The sequence below is a fragment of the Schistocerca cancellata genome, chromosome 11 (assembly GCF_023864275.1).
Source record: "Schistocerca cancellata isolate TAMUIC-IGC-003103 chromosome 11, iqSchCanc2.1, whole genome shotgun sequence".
NCBI classification, from domain to species: domain Eukaryota; kingdom Metazoa; phylum Arthropoda; class Insecta; order Orthoptera; family Acrididae; genus Schistocerca; species Schistocerca cancellata.
This window is the reverse complement of record NC_064636.1, coordinates 18183122-18196081: the sequence shown is the minus strand read 5'-3', so window position 1 is coordinate 18196081 and position 12960 is coordinate 18183122. Positions and strand designations below refer to the sequence as shown.

The 12960-nt window shown below is 40.0% G+C and overlaps 1 protein-coding gene across 1 annotated transcript in view; it reads left to right on the top strand.

Moving 5' to 3' along the window:
* Positions 1-12960, top strand: part of LOC126108833 (uncharacterized) — a 255944-nt gene that overhangs the window by 161723 nt on the left and 81261 nt on the right. Inside the window, exon 17 of the mRNA XM_049914197.1 lies at positions 8567-8650. Coding sequence (XP_049770154.1) covers positions 8567-8650 — 84 coding nt within the window. The remainder of the gene's footprint in view (positions 1-8566; positions 8651-12960) is intronic.

The window sequence follows — 12960 nt, the reverse complement described above, 5'->3', positions numbered from 1 at the left end:
TTGCCAATCTCTGAACCACACTGAAGTGTTATGAAGATCTGACTGAAAGGTTATGCAGCTTCTTTCAGACGGTACTTCATTACAGATAATTGCTTCATCTGCAAGAAACCTGAGGTTACTATTAATATTGTCTGTAAGGTCATTAATATACGACATGAACAACAAGGGTCCCTACACACTTCTCTGCGGCACACCAGAAGTTACTTCTACATCTGATGATGGAGCTCCATCCAAGATAACATACTGTCTCGGCCCTACCAAAATGCTACAATCTAGTCACTAATTTCACTTGATACCCTATACGATTGTGCTTTTAACAATAAGTGTAAGTTAAGTGCGGTACTGAGTCAAATGCTTTTCGGAAATCGAGAAATACTGCATCTACCTGGTTGCCTCGAAACATAGCTTTCAGTACACCATAAGAGAAAAGTGCAAGTTGGATTTCACACGATCAGTGTTTTCCAAATTCTGTGTGAGGTACCACATTATGTTTGATCTCTGAATATGTTCCAAGATTTTACAACAAATCAGTGTCAAGGATATTGGGCAGTAGTTTTATGGATCACTTCTACTACCTTTGTTGTGGACGGGTGTGAACTGTGGCTTTTTCCGAGAACTGGACACAACTTTTTGTTAGAGGGGTCTACGATAGATTATCGTTAGAACAGAGGCAGATTCAGTATACAATCTGATTGGGCCCTGGAGCTTTGTTCAGTTTTAATGATTTCAGCTGTTCCTCAACACCACTGACACTAATACCAATTTCAGTCATATTTTCAGAGATACGAGGATTACGCTGGGGTGATACTCCTGTGTTTTCTTTGTAAAGCAGCATTTGAAAAAGGAGTTAATCATTTCAGCTTTTGCTTTTCTACTCTCAATTTCTGATCCTGTCTCATTCACCAGGGCAGGACACTAACATTTGTGCCACAAACAGCATTTACATACGACTAGAATTTGTTTGGGTTTTGTGAAAAATCACTTGACAATGGTCATTGAAGGCATTGCGCATTACTCTCTTGACAGCCAAAAGCGTTTTATTAAGCATCTCAGTACAATTTGCATCACCTGAAGAAGTCAGCTGGGTTGGTGCTTGAAACATTGTGTATGAAATGGAAACAACAAACCGGCTGCACACCCAGAAGCACACCATTAGTCAGCTCTTATTGAAATGAATTCTTTTCGTTGTTGTAAGGTTTATATTTTTTAAGGTAGGCAGATTTTACTTTTATAGAACATCATTGTAGTTCGTGCAGTCCTTGCTAACACATTTCTTTTACATCTTAATTCTTTATTAATCCTGTTTCTGAGATACCAAAATTATTCTCGTGTCAAAGTTGGCCTTTCAGCCACATTGCATGCCCACCTGGCTGCACACACTGTTAGCTTAATTTTAATATTTGTTCTTGTCATATTGTAACCATCATAGTAAGAAGTTGATTTCTACACAATTGGAAAATATTTTATTCCATTCCACTCTATCAGACATCTTTCCAAATCTGTGAATCTAATGTTCTGTCCATTTTTATTCAAACTTTGCTGTCTGTTTTTAATTGATGTGCGAAAATTATTTCTGGAGTGCCCCTACTTCTCCTGTTAGCAAAGCTTGCCTCTCCTATTAGCAAAATTGCCCTCTTCTAAATCATTTCTATGTATCGTTCAATTATATTCTTCAGTAAAGCAATGATGACAATATTTTTTATGAATGTGATGCTAGACTGATCTCTGTACTCTTCTTCTCTTCAGAATTTCTGTAACTACGAGGGGTACCCAAAAGAAATTAAAAGCTATTTTTTTCCAAATTGTCTATGAAACAATCTTATCCCCTTCAAAATACTCCCTATTACAACTAATACATTTGTCCCACTGGCGCTTTTAGTGTTTGAAACATTTTTTGTAGTCATCTTTAGAAATGACTTCTTCAGTGTTGTCAAATTGGTGTCCTTACGTGTCCCTTTTCGTGCATGGAAATAAGAAAAAGTGACACGGAGCCAGGTCAGGTGAATAAAACGTTCGTGGGGCAGCTGAACCGTGCCATTTTTAGCCAAAAACTGTTTAACAGAGACGGCTGTGTGTGCAGGTGCATTGGTGTGGTGGAAGAAGCAGTCACCTATCCTCCACAAATCGGGTCTTTTTTGACGAACACTGTTGTGTAGTCATCTTATAACTTCAAAATAAAATGCTTGATTGACAGTATGACCTTGGGAACAAACTCTGAATGAACTACGCAGTTGACGGATGTACAGAACGAGATTTGTCATCGGTCGACATGTCGCCATTTTTAGATTTAGCAGAGCTGAAAATCAGTTTCATCTTCATGTGGTGTACTATGCGGCAGGTCTAAAAACTCCATTTCTTACATGTCTAAAGCTCCTTTTTTTCCCTAGTATGACAACTTCTTTGTTTTGCTATCTCATGTGTGTAATTTATTCATTACTTATTAAGTAAGTGTGCTTTTATTGCCGCATTGTTTTGGACAGCTCCAACTGCAGCAAAACACATTCGGAGCAGTTTGTCAGCTTTATCCACAACAAGTGCTGTAATTCATCATACGGTCTCATTTCTGTTGCATCCCTGGTGCAACAGTCAGTTCATCGTAAGAAGTATGTCCTTCATTGAGACAGAAATAAGTACATTATACTGACATTTCAGCAGATTACTGATGCAGAACGTTGTAGAAAAGATGGTACAATTTTATTGAATGTAATCTCGAGCCAGAAACTGAGACGTCCAAAAATTAATTCATCTCCAGCGGGTATAACAGTTTGTACCCTAGCTCTGTTACAAAAAAGTCATAGGTCAGGGTGGGTAAGAATTCTGCAAACGTGCAGAGCAATGGCACCTGACTCCACGCGTCCCCCATTACCGCACCTCGCTGTCTGACCAGTTGAAGGGGGAAGAGGGGAAGTCTGATCACACCACATTAGGTGGCAATGCAGTCGCGCAAGAAATGTCAAATGGGGTGTGTGCTGCCTAGTTTTGTATTTAACAAAAAAATATTGTACACAAAATAAATTTTCACTATTATGTAATTATGTATGGTGCACTGAAGACTATAAAATTTATATCGGGCACATAGTATTGGTGTACGGGCAGATGCAGATAAATTCATAGATTTTTGCCACTCAGGGCGCCGTGCAGTAATGACTTCATTAGTTTCGTAATCAAAACGAGCCCTTCACACACACGTGCCGATCAGAACATTGTATCACATTTGCAGTCTCACACGGGGAAGGCCTCAGACACGGCCAACTGATTCGGCTCAGATTTGGCAGGTCGCTTGTGTACAACCTAAAACGAAGGAATCTAAGATATTTTGGGTCAACACCCCCGCAATTTTGAGAAAATCGCCCCTAAAGGTTATAATGAGCAATCGACTCAAAATTGGCGGGATAGATACATAATTGTAAATAGAGCATTTTTCATCATCAGGTATGGGGGTACGAAAATGCATACTTTTCCAGAAATCGAGGTAAGAAACTTACAACTGCCACTTCTGTACCCACATGGTAAACGCTTTTCGCCGATAGCGCAACAGCAAAGGTAACTGGCTGGGACTTGGAGAACCCGGGTTCGAATCTCGAAGAAACCTAGCGGATGATGTTCTTTTCGTTTGTATTTTTCCATATCTCAATTAATAGGGATAGGAGGGTGAATAAGGTAAGTATTATTATCATTCCTTATTGATTTACTTACCTTATTAACCCTCCTATCCCTATCAATTGAGATATGGAAAAATACAAACGAAAAGAATAACATCCACTACGTTTCTTCGAGATTCGAACCCAAGTTTTCCAATTCCTAGCCAGTTACCTTGGCCATTGCGCTATCGGCGCTGTCGGCGAAAAGCGTTTACCATGTGGGTACAGAAGCGGTAGTTGTAAAAGTTTATTACCTCGATTTCTGGAAAAGTACGCATGTTCGTACCCCATACCTGATGATGAAAAATGCTGTATTTACAATTATGTATCGATCCTGCCAATTTTGAGTCCATTGCTAATCATAACCTTTAGGGGCAATTTTCTCAAAATTGTGGGGGTGTTGACCCAAAATATCTTAGAGTCCTTCGTTTCAGGTTGTACACAAGTGACCTGCCAAATTTGAGCCGAATCGGTTGGCCGTATCTGAGGCCTTCGCCTTGTCAGTATGAAGATGTGGATACTCTTCCCAAGGTAAACAGTAGAATTCTTGGGCAATTTTAACATGAAAGAACTCATGTTTAAATAGGAATTGCATCGCAGATCAGTCAGTTCAAGCTGCACATGCAGAATGGGATTTTTAACTTAAATAAACAGCTAAAAAACAGATGTAAGACTGGCTATGTTCTCAAAAAAATTTAGAAAACTCTTCTTCTAAGTCTTTCAATGCATAATGAATTCTTCAAAATTTGTGTTTCCCTTAAAGCCATTTAGCTTAGGGAAATGGACCATGTTTTTTTAAAAGGTGGCCCTTCCACAGAGAGATTTTCTTTCTAAATGCACTCCCAGTAAATCGGAAATAAGTTATTTCCCACCTTGCAGCATCTTGCTGTGGGTAGTCAGGTCCACTTAAAATTAAAGGTGTACAGTCCATTCCAGATGTTCTTGTTCTTGTTCCAGCTTTTATTTTTAACTTAGAAATTAAACAGCAGCAGGTCTTAAATTTAAAAATCACTCCAGAGGTGCCCTTTGAGTTAACTGACGTACTTTGCAGTAATATCTGACATTTCTGTACTCTCCTGTCCGGCCCTGGTAGCTGAGTGGTCAGCATGACAGATGTCAATCCTAAGGGCCCGGGTTCGATTCCCTGCTAGGTCGGAGATTTTCTCCGCGCAGAGACTAGGTGTCGTGTTGTCCTAATCACCATCATTTCATCTCCATCGACGCGCCAGTCGCCAAAGTGGCATCAAGTCGAAAGACTTGCACCCGGCGAACGGTCTACCTGACGGGAAGCGCTAGTGACACGACATCTATTTGTACTCTCCATTCAGCTCCATCAAAAACTGTTGTAACTAATGGTGTAAAAATGTGTGAACTCCACAAATTTACTATTTGTGCCACAAATTTCAGCAAGTGCTCCATGCTAGCAAATTTACACAAAGTACTTCTTGATGTACACAGTCGTGAATCTCATACACATCTGTTGATCATTATAATTTTTGTTCTTCCATCAACAAGTAAACATCTTAATTTTTATGGACGTTTTTGAAGTACTGGTCTGTAGCAAATTTGCAGTACCTGTCGATCGTGCAACTGCATAATGAATATTAATAATTCTAACCCTTCTTTTTGAAAAATACTTGCGATACCCATTTGTTTTGAAAGATTTGTGACAGTAGATGGCTTGACTGCCTCTCTTTGTGCAAACTGCCGGAGGACCTTTGAGCTTCCTTTGTACCACAAGCAAATAGCGGAAGTTAAACGGTACTGCCACTACGATTCTGCTGAACTAAAAAAAGTTGTGGCGTCCAGAAAATGTCGGGAGAAACGGGGTCACGTCGCATGGCTAAGTGAAATGTCGCACTCTACCGAATAGCTCTTAAGAAGAACTGACCAAAGCTGAGAGAAAGTTAGCAGAGCCGAGACCGGCCGAGGCTCGGACTGCACGCTTGCAGCACATTTTGTGTGACATTGCACTGCAACCGGTAGCACCCGTATAATCTCTGATTTACTGGGCCTGTGAAGGAGGCGTTCAGGCAGCAAATATGTACATCACATGTCTTGTCAAAACAGACTACATGTTGAGGCCCCATGTAGTCTACAGTGTATGTAAGGTTTTATTGTGACTCGTGTACTTTATGTTCTGCTGTTAGTGGAAATGAGACATCGAATTCGAAGATTGATTCCAACCGATAGATGATAGATAATTATTACCTCATGGCTATACCTGTTACTATGTAAAGTGATCTAAATGTAAAAAATTGTAATAAATTAAAGTTCATTATAGTTAGCCACAATTTTGAATGCCGAAATTTGGTTTGAGTAAATTTAGATGGCAGAATAAAATGTTCCCCAGCTCCAGTAACTAGCAAAAGTTAATTTTGGTAAAGGATTATAATGACTTTAAAATCACACAAATATCATGTTTGAAAGACAAAGCAGCAACCTGATAAAATTTACCTGCGCTAACTTACACGTAAAAGGTGTATGACATGAACTCAAAAAATATTAGTTAGGAAAGTGATTAAGTTAGTTACCACAATGACCGTCAGTAATAATGAATGACTAGCAACACTTCATGAAAACCATTCTGTGTTACATAATGCACTATAATATGATCAGTCTGAAAATATGCTTAATCGTGATAAAAACTGACTGTTACTTTTTACTTGTTGCTCTGCAAATGATTGCTTTTCAGGTTAATGCAGTAAAAACTTTCATTCGTGGCAACGACCATGTACAGTGCTGATGTTACATAGATGTATGCTCATAATACCATTTACAAATTACTACCTAATTTTTAAAAACTACTTTGACAACTAGACAGCCAGCAAGTTTTTGTCACAGAACGTGAAACTCTTTTAAATCACTTTTAATTTAAACTGATTATATTCAGTGCAATACTGTTTGAACCACTGTAGTTAACTATTGCCTCTGAGCACAACATAAGTACTTACGTGCAAACGAAGTTGGACCTTAGAGCGATGCTGATGGGGGTGACCGTAAAGGTATTTGCCGTTTACAGTCGCCCTCACCAGCCACTGCACCGAGTGTCAATTTTGTTCATGTGGAAATTACTGGATTGAAAATCAACTAGATTTGGCTTCCTTCTGTAACAAAACTGTCAGTACGTGGTGGGGTGAAAATTTTCAACATCAAAAAGAGATTATTTGATTTAAACAAAAAACCTCAAAAATTTGTTATTATTCTTGTGTTCCATAGACAGCGAGAAACGTGTGATCATGTGGGTGTTTGTTAATGACCTCATTGGCCTCCACCACTCAAAGAATTACTTTGAGACAAATGCAAATATTTACTGATAGAACAGTTTCCAAAACTTTACACTTTAGTAATTAATTCTGCAGTGCCACTTATATACTTCAGTTGATTTCTTATACTTATCTTAGTTCGGTATAACTCGGAGTGATCTGCTTCCTGCTGCTGCTGAAGTAGTCGTTTCCTCGGTCCATTTCATCTGCTAACTGGATCAAGTTACGTGAATTCCATGAAATAAACCAGGTACCAAGTTGTTTTATAGTGGTTTATTTATGACAGGCTGCACCATTTCTTCTTAGTGGGAGCTCACTCCACATAACTGGCTACATAGTCACAATACTGTATTATAACAATTACACTATTGCACAGATGTGTGACACAGCAGTTGTGTCTCAAAACTGTTTACAACTGACCATTCTTGAGTCTTGTGCTCCTCCTATTTATACATTTGTTAACAATCAAATCAACAAAACTACAGTGTAAATTTATTAAATTAACAATTATAAGTTTAACATTTTTATGAGTAACTATCCACAAAACCTTTCATATTTTATGCTGAAGCTGGCGTATACAATAAAAAAAAAAACTTTTTCATAGGATATTCATCATATTATATAAAATACTGAAAGATAACAATGTTAACCCAAATTTTCTTAATTATAGCTTCATTTGTAAATGCAAAGTATTGTGAACATATATTGGACAAGAATGACCTACTAGTAACCAAATGGAATAATAAATTTTACGAGATTTAGTGTATTACGTGAAATCACTTATTAGGTACCATTGGAATTACAGAACTTTCAAAACATGAATGTAAACAAAAGGGTTGTTTTATTTCACTTTGAATATTTCTTTCACTTGTGACTTTCTTGGAATTTATGGTGAACGGATAGGACTCTGCTAATACTTAACAACTCAGGTCAGTGAAGTTTCTCTTGACAAATTTGTTAATTAGGAGTTAATTCTGTTTCCATTGTGCAGTGAGTGTAAGGTGTGTCGATCCAGTTGCTCTTGTCACTAGGCTCGACAACCTCTCGTAAAGGCAGCATCCTGTGTTTATGTTTAGTTGTTGTCATAACTAAGTTTTACACACTTTAATATATAAGAGGAACACTGTCACTAATTTATAAAACAAATGCGTGCACAGTAACACTTGTTGATCGAGTTATGAACAAGTTGTTTCTTACTAAAAGTGATAGAGCTGTCGCATTTAGCTATCGGCAACTCTCTAATGTTCCATTTCCCAGACAGTGAGCTGTCGACAGTTCGAGTCCTGACTGTTGCGTGGCACGTGTAGGTAAACAAATACCAGAAATGGGATGGTTGGGCGAAGTGGGGAGTCACATTGACAGAAGTTGGATTAGCGAGGTTATACTGTAGTTGCAAATACTGAAAGAAAATGTCTTAACACTCTGCCACCGTCACATACCTGGGTTTGCTCTCTTCCAGCCCCCGTTCTCCTCTCCCAAATAATTTTTAATGGCAATATTGACAAATGTCGAAAATGATTCAGTGTGGCCAGTGTTGTGCCAGGTAAACAGCTAATGCGTCTGCTAGTCTCTCATCGAGTTACTCACGAGAGTTGAACAAAAGATTTTTGACAAACACACTTTGCTGCTGGCACAGCTAAATTTGAAACTACCTTGCAGGTTGGCGTGACCTGAGCCCCACCATTTGGACATCGGACACACCTGCCGGAGGCACGGGAGGTGATGGCGATTTCATCTGCCCAGGTGCGTGCTCACGTGTCAGTATGCATTGAAAGTAATATGTTCGCGTACTGTAAATCTTTTATCCAATGTAAGTTTACAATGTTATCGATTAGAAGTTTCAGATGAACAAAAATTTTCACATAAATAATCATAGAGTGAGAGTTGATCACTTTCTGTATGTTAGACAGTATTTTTACGTGCCAAGATGGCACCTAACAGCAAAACCCAGTAATCGATTGTGTTATGTCACAAATGTAGCTATAGTCAAATTAAATTTACTCGATAGTTGGCTTCTGTCACTTGTCACTACAGTGTCGCCACATCGTCTGCCGGCTACGGCTCACTTATAGTCGACACACAGACGTGGTGCAAGACTTCACAGTGCCGGAAATGACCACCGTGAGGTACGGCAGAAATGGAAGATGTTCTGTCAGCAGCTGATTTTAAGTGACAGATGACTGAACTGCAGCAGGTGACTGCTTTTGTACCTCTAAATTTAAACTCGTGTTCTAACCTCACCACAACACTGTGATGTGCAGTACGTCTGACAAAAAGACGATCGGCAACCTGCGGCAGAACTAAGATTGCGTCGGTTTGTTCGTGACATTTATTGCTAACCTCCAGGACAAAACTCGAGACAGAAAATTTTGTAATATTTTTGTTTGCATAGCCATATTCCTTAACAAAATTTCAGTTTTAATGTTAAGAGCAAATGGTAGTTTCTCACTCTCATTGTGGAACTATCCTCACAATGGCTGCACAGGATGCCACATTGCCAACTGACGAGCAACCTAGATTGGCACTCGGTTGCAGATTATAGGCATCACAAGCAGATTGCAAATGAAAAAAGGATGATAGAAAGAAAAATAAGAACAAATAAATAAGTCAATATGATGATGACATTACATTTAAACCAATCAATTGATTAAAAATGATAATCAGAGTACCTTGATTTGATTTAGAAAAATAAAAAAATATCACTAGATATGACAAGATAAAAATACCTTTGACCATCTACACGTCAGGTTTCTACACCAGCCATTACATTATGCCATTACACTGCAAAATGGTGTTGCATTTATGACTCTGGTGTCCCTGTTGCAACGATTATTTGACAGCCTTCAAAAATTTGGCTTCACAGAATTGAAGATTCTGTAATGCTAGCTGATCTCTGTGGTCATAATAACTGTACAGATGTCATTGAATCGCGTCTTGTGCAGACAGGCATTATACCTCAGACCTAGTCTACGAACACAAAGGAGTGTCCCATTCGTTACAAAGTACCACCCCGAAGTGGAACAACTGAACCACATCCTTCGCCAGGGCTTCGATTACCTATCATCGTGCCCTGAAATGAGGGACAGCCTACCCGAGAGACTTCCCACTTCTCGTAAAGTGGTGTTCCGTCACCCACCCGACCTCCACAACACCCAGACGATCCCTATGCTACTCCCAATCCCAACCCCCTAGCCACAAGCACCATATCCCTGTGGAAGAATCTGGTGCAAAACCTGCCCAATCCAATCACCCAGCACTTCGTATTCCAGTCATGTCACGGGTTTGTCCTACCCCATCAGGGGCCGGACCACCTGTGGAAGCAGCTGTGTCATTTAACAGCTCTGCTACAGTCATTGCACAGTTTTTTATATTGGTATGACTGCCAATCAGCTGTCCACCGGGATGAACACTCGCCGAGCCATCTGGATCTTGCACTCCACCACCGAGTGTAGCATTTGGTTGGTGCTGTATACAAAATATGTATTTCATTAGCATTGTTTTGTGTGTGTGTGTGCGTGTGTGTGTGTGTGTGTGCGCGCGTGCGCGCGCGTGCGCGCGCTTGTGTGTGCATGTGGTTATCATGGTTGATGAAATACGAAAGAAAAGGACCAGACACAGCATTGGGCTTACAAACACATCAATAAAGAAAGCCAGAAAAGGGACTGGAAGTAAGTAATTGTTGTGGCAGTTTGTCTGTGCTGAATGGCGTCAACACTTTAAGAACAGTGACTTTGATATCAAAGCCTGGCACGGTGGTGGAAGAGAGAAAGTTTTCGAAGCTACTGAAACCGACCTAAACTGTCACAGGAGATCATTATTGAAAGCAATTGATGTGTTTGAGTTGATCTGAAAGACAAATGGCTGTAATACAGTCATAGACATGAAAAGGTGATTTTGCAGCATGACAATGCTGAACCCATGAAAACATACTTTGAAACGTTGAAATGGGAGTCCTATCCCACGCCACCGTATTCTCCAGACATCGCTCCCTCTGGCTGCCACCATTTTTGATCAGTGGCACATGGCCTGACTGACCAGCACTTCTGGTCATACAAACAAATGGAAAACGATTGATTTGCGTCTCTGCTCACAAGACGCCCGGTTCTTCCACCACGGGATTCATATGCTACCCGAAAGATGGGAGAAAGTAGTGGCCAGTGATGGCCAGTGCTTTGAATTGTAATGCTCCCCCCTCCGCCCAATGAAAAACCTCCAACTTTGAGAAAATGTGGTAGAAGTGAAGTTGTAGAGGTCATAAATAAAGAAATATTTACTAACCCATTTAGGCCGCTTCATTCCCAGAGTACTTGCAATGATTGTCAACTCGTACAAGAAATTTACTTCTTTTGTTAATAAACAGTGAAAAATGTTACAGATCGGCTAAGTAAGCACTTGTATGAAATTTACATGTGCCTGTCTCAACTAAAAGACTATACTTCCCTTTCTAATCCAGGTACAGCAGTTAGACTTGCATCATTGGAAAGATAAAGAGTAGAAGTTTACATTGAAAGGCAACATGGCAGCTTTGTGAGAATTTTCGTAAACAAGGTGCGGACTAGAGATGGGCAAACTCGTTCATCTTTGGCAACTAGTTCACTGCTGATCGTTCTATTTTGGGAACCGTTCATATTTACTCGCTCACCGTTCATTTGTGCTTGGTATATGGTTCTTATGAAAAATTGAAAACCAGTATTTTAGGTGACTGAAGGATGGAGGGCACCTAGAGGGGGCACTTGCCTCCCCCCTGGAGTATAGAGTTTTTATTTATTAAAGAATTCTTACACACTTTTAGAAGTAATTTCTGTGATTCTGCAGAACCTCTCGTTTAGCCAACCGTAGCCTTGTGTGGCTGACCGCAGGGAAATAATATAGGGTGGCGCACGGAAAACCGGCCCCGAGTACAGACTGCTCGCCAATTACGGACGATGTGTTGCCCGTTACGAGCAGATACAACAAACAGACAAACATGTAATAATTAGGCAGTGGAGAAATAACAAGCTAATGCAAGCAACAACTGCGAAACTATCGATGACGATGTGTAGAGAGCTGGAGAAGAGAACGTGAAAATCTCACACAACGCGCACAGGCTATAGCTCATGTAGTCTTGTAAACCTATTGGTGGCTGTTTCCCAACTTAATAGAGCACAAGTGTCTTGTATAAAATTCTTCGTTTCGACTTTCACTACATAGCTATGCTACGTTGTAAACAATAATTGTTTACAACCTATGTATACTTCATGTTGTCTCTGAGTTTGTAGGCAAAGTAGAGACTTTATGGAATATATAATGACGCTGAATAGCCAGAACCAAGTGCAAGAACAGTTTGGAACACATGTAAAATACGCGAGCTCAGTGAACGAAATGAACAGCTGGATACTGAACTAAATAGGAGCAGTCGGCAGTGGAACTGAGACAGGTGGTCATGCAAAGAATGACGAGTGTGGCCGAGGGAGACTGAGACTGAGACGAGCACGCGACCGATGCTGGGACGAGAACTTCCAAAGTGACCGCCGCGACCAAAGTGAACTAGTGAACTATGGACCGATCGCACGTCGTTCCCGGGAACTATAAGCAGACCGCCGCGACCAAAGTGAACTAGTGAACTATGGACCGATCGCACGTCGTTCCCGGGAACTATAAGCAGACCGCCGCGACCGAAGTGAACTATGAACCGATCGTTCCTTGGAATTAGTTCCTCAGTCGTTTTGTTCATCTTGGTGAACCGTTCCTTTGCACCCGTTCATTTGCGAACTTCCCATCTCTAGTGCAGACCTTAACTTCGACCTTGACAATCTGAAAAAACACCACCTTCAATATATTGTATTGTTCCATTATGTTAGTATAAACATGATAAATATCAGAATATCACACTGAGGGCATCATGTCCAGATATTTATTTCATACACATCACTCTACTATCAAAATGCAGTAAGTAGCACATAATTATGAAACACAAATTATTGAAAGTACAAGTCATAAGTAGTACATAAAATAATGGAAAATAAAGCACTCACCTATAGCAGACTGATGTGTGGTGCATAGACATATGTAAC